The following is an 11,815-nucleotide window of genomic DNA, read 5'->3' on the forward strand; positions in this document are numbered from 1 at the left end:
TGCGATTAGATTGGGATGAATTGGAGACAGAAAATGACAGGAGGTCTTGAACTTGAGAAGGTAAGTTGGTCGTAGGCTACAGGCAAAGAAGAGGGATTATTCGAACATTCAAATTACAAAAATGAAAACAAACAGTAAAACAAAAAACATTAGGGAACTTTACCAAGTCTATTCACTGAGAGCTGGGACAAAACATAAACAGTGTCACGTGAGTGACTACGCTCGTTTCCAGAGAAAGCATTCAGTGTTCACTTGATACGTGGGGGTGTGGAAAATTCTTGGTGCACGCTTTGCAGCTGTCGGCGTTTGGCTGGCTGCCGAACTGTCACAGTGGACCATGAGAAACCTGGGCAACAATGTACGCAATAAATTTAACAATAATGTTAAAATAATGTTGAATTGAGTTCATTCTGTCGAAGCAGATTTATTTTCATTCAGGTTACTAACAAAACGCTCCATTCAAACACAATTAATTGTTAATTTTAATAACAATACCAGTAATAATAATGATAAAGGACAAAACAAGGTTCACTCTGTCGAAATTGATCTGTTTTCATTGAGGTTTATAACAAACCGCTCCTCTCTCGCCTCTATAATGCAGTCTAATTTCCACATTTGAGTTTCCACTTTTTCTATGACATGGAGGACATATTGTTCCAATCCTCTGCAGTCACTGGTCTTACTGCTTCTTCTAGCAGTACTTTAACTTCCGGTATTTTATATGTTTTGTTTTTCGCTGCAACATAGCCTTTGATTCTGGCCCACACTAACTTGATGGCGCTTAATTCACAGTGGTACGGAGGAATTCTGAGAACAGTTTTCCCTGCATTCTTCGCCATTTCATCTATTGCGTATTCATTGTGTGCTGTTCTGTGATTTTTAACTATATCTAAAAGCTCTTTCTTCAACATACCGTCTTCGAAACCAATGTTTTTAGATTTTAGTCACTCTGATATTTCATGCTTATTGGAATTCGCATTGGGAACTTTTTATTTTCCTCGAGAATGGTACGGCGCATTATCAAGAACAATAACTGTGTTTTCCTGAAGCCAAGGAATAACATCTTGAAACCACTTCTCAAAGGTTTCGGCACACATCTCCTCATGATAATCTCGACTTTTCTTGGATTCGAAAGTCCACAAACATCCTTCAATGAACCCTGCTTTGCTGCCAATGTGTGTGATAATCAGACGTTTCCCTTTTCCTGATGGGCCCTTGCTTCCGGTGGATAATCCGGACAGAAAGGCTTGTTTTGAGGAATTTATAGTGTCATCTACCCAGACATAACTTCGGGTACATCCTGCGTTCAACCACGTCTCATCCAAATAGTAAATGGGTCTGCCTTCATCTCTCAACTGTTTAATTGTTCGAAGATAAAGCCGCCTCCATAAAATGATGTTATCCCTGTCTATTAGCATGCTATAGCGCCCATGCTGGACACATTTGAAATTCATTTCTCTCAATAACTTATAAAATGTAGTTCTCCGAAAACTGCCCAGATCTGCATCTTCGTTCACAACTGTAAGCACTTTGTCAATTGTTGGCAAATCGTTATGAAAAAAAAATTCATGTACTTTCCTTCGTGTCGCATTTGTATTGAAGTCATCAAAACTTTCAGAAAGTTTTTGTCGTACTTTACCTTTCTTGGGAGACTTCAAATAGTGCTTGGCCTTGTACTCACTAATCACACGATACACTGAAGAATGTCCAACACCTGTAGCTGCAGCTGTTTTTGAAACAATGTCACTCATTGACTGCTCTGGATGTAACAGTTTCATTTTATACACATTAAGCACCATGTGCTTCTCAGAAGAACTTAATGATTTCTTCTTTGCTCGCTTCTTTGGTGGAATCAGAACTGACACGTCAACCTCACTCACTGAATCCATGGATGACATAATGAGGACAGCCGTATGTGATGCTAATGAAATAAGTGAATATATAAAATAAGAAACCATGCGATTCTATTGGATGTGCACATAAACAGTGAATGCTCAGTGTGACTACAAACACATATACTTACGCTAGTAATCAACAACTAGTCTTTCAAGTGTCTTTACAGATGAACTTAAGATATCCTAAAATCGCCGCTGTACAGCACCCACTAACGAGCTCACACCTGCAACTGAGATGCCCACACTGACTGAGCGCCGCACCTGCGAACCACACAATGCATCGCTCATAAAGGACAAACGGTTGCACCCATCACATTCGAACAAAATACAAAATTAAATTCAAACCTTTCTGAAACTTTTCTCATTTACACACCCACAAAAATATTTAAAGGGGAAAAGTTTGTCACTTACTATATTTCGGATGATGGTTTGGTAAAAGTTCTGCATCAGACGTTAGATTTTAATTTATTACTTCACTATTACTGACTCTATTGGGCAGAAAATTTGCAGACATCATCAAAATATATTACTGAAGGCAATTATAAAATTATTTTGCTGTGCAACACACAGTTTAGGAGATATGGTGTGATAAATATAGAGTAACGCGAAAAAACAACTTTTACTGAAAGCTTAAATATTTCTCTTTTTCAGTGACAATAAATTTTAATGTAATGTCAAAACGGGTGTTGGAAGGTAGTTCTCGGATCACTTTACCATGTTCAGGTGCCAAATAATAAAAAACACGACTTTCATTTTATAATTTCTGATGCCCCTGCCTTGTACACCCCTCGATGGCCTTGCAATGTTTACAGTACATCTCTTGTTTCGGTGAATGGAGTATAGACACAAATGGGTATAGGAAGGGCTTCAAGGTTAGAACAAATGCAATTCGAGGGGGTGCTGGAGGAATACTGACAGACCCCAGTGCTATATTAAGTAAATGGAGGGAGTATTTTGAGCATCTATTGAATGTACACCAGGAAGCAGGAAATGAGCAGGTGTGCGAAATACATACAGCAGAACCCCAGATACCTGAGCCAATGTTAAAGGAAGTAAAAGATGCAATCAACAAATTGAAAAACCATAAAGCACCAGGATCAAATTGCATAACTGCAGAATTAGTTAAAAATGGGGGACAGAAATTGGTGGAAGTAGTTCACAAAGTGATAACTAAAGTATGGAACACACAGATGATACCTGAAGAGTGGCAGGAGTCGATTCTGATCCAATTTTTAAGAAAGGTGACAAAATGGATTGTAGCAATTATAGAGGGATATCGCTATTACCACTATTGTCCAAAATTTTCTCGAATATTCTGCTAAGCAGGCTTACACCATATGCAGATGAAATTGTGGGGGATCACCAAGCCAGAACAGATCAACTATAGACCAAATATTCACCCTGTGTCAAATTTTGTAAAAGAAATGGGAATACAATAAACCAGTTCATAATCTTTTCATAGATTTTACAAAAGCATATGATTCAGTATTGCAATCTAAATTGTGTAGAATTCTTTTGTAACTTGGGATACCAAAGAAGTATGTTAGACTTAGAGAAGCGAGTTTGAAAAACACAAAAGGTAGAGTATGCATGGGGAAATTGGAGTCAGAAGAATATGTAATAAAGAACAGACTTAAGCAGAGAGATGCCCTCTCTCCGCTACTTTTTAATTTAGTCCTAGAATATATTGTATGAATGGCACCAGATAATTCAGAGGGTGTGGAGTTAAATGGAAATATTAAGATATTAGGATATGCAGATGATCTAAACATCATTAGCAATAGAAAAGAATCTGTAACAGCAAATGCGAATGCGTTAATCAAGGCTAGTGAAGATGTAGGTCTAAGGATAAGTGAAGACAAAACTAAATACCTGGTTACTACTAGCATGCCAACAGCAGTAGATCAGGAAATGTTAAGAGTTGGAGACATGCAGCTTGAAAAAGTGAATGCATTTAAGTATTTAGGTGTGTACATCACTTTGAGAAATGAGATTGAATCCGAACTGAAGAAGAGATTACGAGCGGGAAATGCGTGCTACTTCTCACTGAATAGATTACTTTCATCATGGATATTGTCCAGAAATTTAAAGATTAGAATATACAAAACTATTATTCTACCAGTTATGATGTATATGTGTGAGACTTGGTCTCTCACTGTGCAAAATGAAAATCCATTTCGAGTATTTGAAAACAAAATTTTGAGGAAAATTTTTGGAGCAAAAAGGGATGACATTAGAGGAGAGTGGCGAAAACTGCATGAAGAAGAGGTTCACGAACTCTATTCAAGCCCTGACATAATCAGTATTATTAAATCAAATAGGCTGCGATGGGCAGGTCATGTAGCTCGAATGGATGTGTGCAGGGCAGTGCACAGAGTACTGGTAGGGCACCTAGAAGGAAAACATCCTGTGAGGAGACCGAGGCGTAGATGGGAGGACAATGTGAAGGCCGATTTGAGGAGCCTAGGTATTGCAGGTGAATGGAAGGAAATAACCCAAGACAGGGACAGATGGTGAAAATATGTTGCTGCGGTAATAGACTCTCGAGTCCGGTATGACCAGTGAGTAAGTAAGTAAGTAAGATTCATGAGTAGGCCCTACTTTTGACTTGACTTTTGAATTTCACCAGATTCCACTTGAAATTAATTCTAGTAAGTATACTGCATTTTTGTATTGAGGTAAGTGTTTTCAGTATTGAGTAGAATTTCTGGATTTGGTCTTGGGAAGTGAAATGAGTTCAAAATTAATTGTATATGTTGATGACATTTTGGTCACTGAAAAGACTTGGGAACAACATTTGGATGTGTGAGGAGATGTTTTTCTCAAAATTGGAATCATGATGTATGACTTTAAAAATAGGTAAGTGTAAGTTTGGTATGGAACAAGTAAAATTTTTAGGACATTTTATATCTGAGAAAGGAATTGCACCTGATAAAGGGAAGCTTGATGGTATTGCTAATTTTCCTACTCATTGCAACAAAAAACAGCTTAAATCATTTTTTGGGGTATCTGGATTCTACAGAATATTTTATAGCAGCCAAGCTTTGAATGATTCATGCTTGTGTGAACATTTGAAGAAGAATATGGTTTCGGATTGGAATCAGGAATGTCAGGATGCTTTCAATGAGATCAAAGGAAAGTTGTGTCAAAGTCAGATATTGTTCAGACCAGATTTGTCTCTACCCTTTTGTATTATGACAGACAGTAGTGATGTTGGTTTGAGTGGTCATTTATTTCAGGAGGTTGAAACTGAAGGTGTTATTGAACATAGATCTCTTGCTTATGCTAGTAGAGTATTGCAGAAGCATGAAAAAACATACACTGCAACTGAGAAAGAACTTTTGGCTGTACATCGGGTGTTCCACAAGTTTAAAAATTATTTACTAGGTCTCAAGGTTATAATCTATACTGATCACAAATCATTATGTTAACTACAGGTGTGAGTTGTACCATAACAGAATTACTCATTGGGACTTGTTTTTACAGCAGTTCAGTTGAAAAAATCAGATACATTAAATATCTAGTAATAAATTTCTTATCTCAGAATGCTATTGGTGTTAAATATTAATGTTATTCCTGTGTACTCTGCAAAGAATAATTAAACTTACTTTTCATGAACTCTTTTGGGTAAAGTCATGGGTTTTGTGATAAATTGAGTGAAGACTCGTTTTATTCACATATACTGTAAATATTAGGAATAGTGTCTTTAAGTTTCACATTTGCAAACCAAACACATATATATGTTAAACACAGAATTCTTATGTCAGTACATTGTGAGCTATGGTCCAAACTTCAGTTTTAGGCATTTGTAGAATGCTGCATCAGTCTCTTACTTGTGTACATAATTTGTTCTAATCTGTTAATTGTTAAATAAAATTTTACTTTGAGACATCTTTAGTATATCTGTGTACAGGGTGATTATGATTAAAGTCAAACTTTCAAACTGCTGTAGAAATAACATCATTGGTCATAATGATGTCAAATTACAATGGAATATTATTGGAGAAGGGGTAAAACTTATGGCAGAAGAAAAATAAATAGTTACAACATTACAGCAATAAATGGCACTGTAAGAATCATAATTTAATAGTGGTCAGCTACAAATGACAAATGAATCATACAACAATGCCTAAGGTGTACGTTTGAAATTAAACAAACTGTATTACTCAGTGTGCATGGGTGCACAGGTGTGACACTGTTAGTTATGTAAGCTCATCCACCACAGCAAGGTCATATCATATCAGAAGGGAAAATTGGTTTTTAATTGTCTTGAGGCCAAAAACTACATAAAAAGCATCAATCACATCAGGTTTTAATTGTCCTGAGAGCACAAACCACGTAAAAAAGCATCAGTCAGTATCAAATCAGTTTAATAATTTCCATGTGACTGGTGCAAAACATATTCAATATGCTGTCTACTGTTTTCTGCAACAAGCTGAAATCAAGAAACAGCATGTATCACAACTGATCGAAGTGTTTCCAGGGTCGTGTTCAGACTGTGTTGTGCAATGCATGCCTTCAATGCAGATAAGTTTGAAACTGGAACACTGAACACAACATCTTTCAGACAGCTCCACTGCCAGAAGTCACATGGATTAAGATCAGGCGATAGGGATGGCAAGGCTGCAGGGAAATGGTGGCTGATAATTCTAGCATTTCCGAAATGGCACTTCAACAGGTTCTTAACTGGATTTCCAATGTGTGGAGGAGTGCCATCTTGAATAAAAATGATCCCATCCACACATCCATGCTGTTGGAGAGCTGGAATGACATGGTTGTGCAAAAGACACTTATAGTACCAGTGACAGTACAGGTAACAGGACCAGAAGCACCTCTCTTTGAAAAAATATGGCCCCATGTTAAATGATGCCATAAACACACACAACACAGTGATCTTTTCAGGATGAAGTGGTACTGGTTGATTTGCATGTGGTTTCCTGTCGCACATATTTGATAACTCTGTGTACTGACATATCCTGTCAGATGGAAGTGGCCTTCGTTTGTCCACAAAATCTTCCATGGCTAATCATTGTCCACTTCCATTTGAGCAAGAAATTCTAAAGCAAAGATCTGTCATGCTGGCAGGTCAACAGGAAGCAACATGTGCACATGGGTAATTTTGAATGGATAGCAAAAAGAAAAATATTTTGTAGGATTTTATGCACCATGACCAAGAGTATGTCCAATGTTCGAGCAATTCTCCGTGCATTACATGTTTGCACACCACCACTCCTCTCCTACTGCATTGCAGTGACCACTGCTGACACTGACATCAAATCAATTTGTTTCCTCTCTCTACCAGGTTGCACACAAAAAGGACCTGTCTTTTCAAATTTCTGAATCATTTTCTCCACACCCACAGCAGTCATCAGACGAATGCCTTTTTTCAAACCCTTCTTCAGTGTTCAGAACTTCTACAGAGTGATGCATGCACAGTCATCATTCTTGTAATACAGCTTAACAAGCAGAGCGCTATCCTGCATTGAGACAGTGATGGCGAATGTTGCAGGCGTGAAGCGTGAAAGGAGGAAAAGCGATGTACCTGGCATGTTTATTCAGTGGGTCGTGCACATGATGGGTGTTTTCATTTACATATTCTGACACATACAGTGCCATCTATTGATCAATTTTCACATTATTTTTTCTGCTGCCATACGTTTCCCCCCTTCTCTGATAATATTCCATTGCAATTTGATATCATTCTGACAAGTGGTGTTATTTCCACAGTGTTTTGAAAGTTCAACTATAACTACAACCTAGTGCAATTTTTCATTTCATTTTGTTATGTTAATTAATGTACTATATAAGTGAACACTTTTCAGTAGATTCTGAAATGAACACTGTACAATTTTTTTTTTTTTTTTTTTTTTTTCATTATAGGTAGGCAAAGCATATGCTGTGTGATGCGCGGGAGGTATTGATAGCATACTTACTACACAAAACAATGTTTCAGGCTTCAATGTTAAAGCTAGACAGGAGGTTCATGGAGCATGTGATGAGAAATCTAGGAAGGAAACTGAAAGATGTGGGTGGATCAACTCCCACACTCCTGTATGGCTGCACCCTTGTTGGTCCAATCAACTTACAAGAGATCATAGATGTTTGGTAATGTACTCAAGCAGCTGTCAACTACATCAGTCTTGTGAGTAAAATTTATAAATTGTTAGCCAAGAAATTATCCTATATGAAAAACTCGTGGAACTATTTGTTTAGAAAAATAGTCGCTGCTGTGCTCAGTGTTATCCCACATACATGTATGTTTTTTCAATTAGGGGGATTAATTTCCCAATACATTATGTAACTTTAAATAATGCTGTGAAGGGTTGATGTTCTATGACTGATGATTTGTTATTCTCAGCACAGAAATGTTAAAACTTAAAAAGTTCAAGAGTACATTCTATGAACCATGTTGTGAATAATTATCAGAATCTGAATCTGATAAAATTAGGCACTGTTAGGTTAGTAGTCATACATTGCAACAAATTTTCTTATCTCAACACTCAGTAAGTATTTTTTTCTTTTATCAATTTTAAATGAACCTTCTAAGCTTCTATGAACATAGGTTAGTTTGTATGAACAAATAGCAAATAGTGTGGAAGTCATTTATGATTGTGATCATAAATCAAGTGTAGACTGAATAACAAGAGGTATACATTTCTGATTTCACACACTGAATTTGGTCCTCAAGCTACTCAATTATGCTGTTATTCAAAGCTATTTATGACTCTGGTTACCTGTGTTTGTTATGAGTTCTGCATTAATGTATCTCATTGAGTTGTGTGCAAACTGATGCTTAACCAAAAGAAGGCAGCCACTCTTGAGAAGCCAGGATTTTTGCTGGGGCAAAGAAGTGAACAACAGCACATAACAGGGAAAGAGATAAATGCTTGCAAGCAGAGGAATCTACAACAAGGATTTTTGGTACCTGGCCTCAGTTACAAGACTAACATAAGGCAGATACCTTCAGATACACCAACTTCCAAGTCTAATTGGCAACAGACTCACCACATCAACAGAAGAATAACCATCCCACCAGCTCATCTAAAGGATTTTTTAGCATCAGGTCTAAAGGGAAAGATGCCACCAAGGTAAGTGAAAACAAATGCCTAACAGTGTTTCACCAAAACATTCAAGCCATAAAGAACAAAGCACTACAGCTAGAAGTAGAATTGGAAAATTTTGATAGCCAAATTTTGTGTATCACTGAACACTGGTGCAAAGGGAAGGAAATTGAACACATTGCATTAGCCTCATTTGACCTTGCATGTTACTATAGCAGAATCTCAATGAATGGTGGAGGTTCATGTATCTATGTAAAAAAAAGGTATTCATTTAAAGTTAGATATGATCTTTTAGATCTAGGTGAGGACAAACATTTCGAACTTTCCGCTGTTGAAATAATAGGACCTGGCATAGGAAAAAAATTTGTCATATTTTGTGTGTACCACTCTCTCAGTGGAGACATTGATATATTCTTCTCAAAACTGAATCAAAGCTTAGACAAGGTTTCTGGACCAAAAGTAAACGTAATTATCTGTGGTGACTTAAACATTAATATGATGAAGCCTGATAAGGCTAGCAACATATATGTGAATATTCTAAGCTGTTATGGAATATCCTTCCTTGTTAATCGTCCAACTAGAATAACGAAAGAATCCTCCTCATTTATAGATCGTGCAGCTACAGATATTGATAGTAAAAAATGTCATATTGTTGTCCAAAACCTGGGCCTATCAGACCTCCTCTGCCAGATCTTAAAAACTTCATATAGAAACTCCTCCTAAACTTTGTACATACAAAAGAATGTTTTCCAAATCATCCCTGTATCAGTTTAAATCCCAGCTAGAATATGAATATTGGAGGGAAGTCTATGCAGAAACCAATGCAAATCAGAAATTTATCAAATTCATGTCAATTTTTAAACTCAGATTTGAAGAGATGTTTCTCAAAACTCTTTATCAAATTAAAACTACAAAGAGAAATCAGTGGGTGACTACAGGTATCAAAAAATCCTCAGAAACTCTTAGATATCTCAACTCCATAAAAATAATCAATCTAACCCAGAAGTTCTGCAATTCTACAAAAAGTACAGGAAAATATACAGAAAGGTGTTGCTGGCCACAAAAAAAGTTTCAAACTACAAAATATTACTTGGAGCTGAAAACAAGAGCAAAGCAGCCTGGAACATCGTCAAACAGGAAACATCTAACTCTGCTAAAAAGGACCTCAATTCACATATTAAAAACAAAGATGTACCAGTAGGTAACCCTAAAAAATTAGCTGATTTTGTAAACTCATATTTCAGTACTATAGCAAAAAAATTGCAGCAGAAATTTCCAGATACGTATGATTTACCTACTCAGAACCAGCCAACAAACTCAATGGTGCTCTTGCCAACTACAGAAAGAGAAGTGGCACTAGTAGTACACCAACTAAAAAATTAAAACTTCAGTAGGACTTGATGAAATCCCAGTCTGTTTAATTAAAGAATGTATAGACTCCATAAAGGGCCCATTAACAGACATAAATAATGAATCTTTCGAATCTGGATACTTTCCGGAGTACCTAAAACAAGCAAAATTATACCTATCCTTAAAAACGGAGATGTGGAAAATGTAGAGAACTACAGGTCGATCTCTATACTGTCTATCATTTCTAAAATAATAGAAATACTAGTCAAAAAGAGACTGCTAAATTACCTGAATAAATATAATCTCCTTTCCAATGACCAATTTGGTTTTAGGCCCAGAAAAGACACACAATCTGCTATAGCACAGTTCACTAAAGTAATTTTAGAAGTACTGGACAAAGGTGAAAATGTAAGTGGTATCTTTTTAGACTTGTCCAAGGCCTTTGATACAGTTGACCACAAAATCTTACTTCATAAATTAGGGCAAATAGGAATAAGAAGTGTGACAAAGAAGTGGTTCAAATCATACTTGGAAAACAGAGTTCAACGAGTTGAGATATCACAAGTTTCAAACAATTTCCTTATAAAACACCTGTCTGACCCAGAAAATGTGGATATAGGCGTCCCACAGGGAAGTGTATTAGGCCCAATATTGTTCCTTATGTACATTAACGACTTCCCACAAAGTATCAGACATGGAGAAAAAATACTTTTTGCTGATGACAGCAACATAGAAATAACAGGAGAAAATCCAACACAACTGTCAGAAAGAGCAAACGAGGCTCTCAATGATGTCCACAACTGGTCATTAAAAAATAAAGTAACCCTAAATGTAAAGAAAACTAACTATATTTACTTCCAATTGAACAAAAAACACAATGCCACTAGAATAAAAGTTAATAATAATGAATTAGAATGTTTAACAAGTACCAAATTCTTAGGGATGAATGTAGACAGCCAACTGAAATGGACAAATCATGTCAACATTTTGGCAAAGAAATTATCCACAGCATGCTATGCTCTTAGAATCCTTGCACCGGTATGCAATAATACCTATCTTAAAATAACATATTACGGATATCTACACTCAGTCCTCAGCTATGGGATCATGTTTTGGGTAACAAGTGCCAGTAACATACAAATTGTGTTCAAAGTACAAAAAAGAGCCCTAAGGATAATAACAAACGGCAACAACAGGGCCCACTGTCTAGAATTATTTAGAAAGCTAGGCATTCTAACTGTTTCTTGTGAGCATATCTTTCAGAACATAATGTTCATTAAGAAAAATCTCAACATTTACAACACAAACAGCCTAATACATGACCATGAAACAAGAGCTTGTCACCACCTCCATCTAGATAGAAAGAACAAGGCAAAGACGCAAAAAAGTATATTTTATAATGGGATAAAACTGCATAACAAATTACCACAAGAAATTAAAGAAATAAATGAGCTCCTCACTTTCAGACAAAAGCTTAAAACCTTTTTAGTAAGTAAAAGTTGTTATACT

The 11,815-nt window shown here is 36.5% G+C and overlaps 1 protein-coding gene across 1 annotated transcript; it reads right to left on the bottom strand.

Annotated features, from left to right (window-relative positions):
- Positions 1–248: 248 nt before the first annotated feature.
- Positions 249–1,889, bottom strand: LOC126355670 (uncharacterized). The gene is made up of 2 exons (XM_050006035.1): positions 1,145–1,889; positions 249–346 (listed from the first exon to the last, which is right to left on the bottom strand). The coding sequence occupies exons 1-2, from the start codon at positions 1,887–1,889 to the stop codon at positions 249–251; spliced, it is 843 nt and encodes a 280-aa protein (XP_049861992.1).
- Between the last annotated feature and the right edge of the window lie 9,926 nt (positions 1,890–11,815).

This window comes from Schistocerca gregaria, chromosome 3, assembly GCF_023897955.1.
Source record: "Schistocerca gregaria isolate iqSchGreg1 chromosome 3, iqSchGreg1.2, whole genome shotgun sequence".
Classification (NCBI taxonomy): domain Eukaryota; kingdom Metazoa; phylum Arthropoda; class Insecta; order Orthoptera; family Acrididae; genus Schistocerca; species Schistocerca gregaria.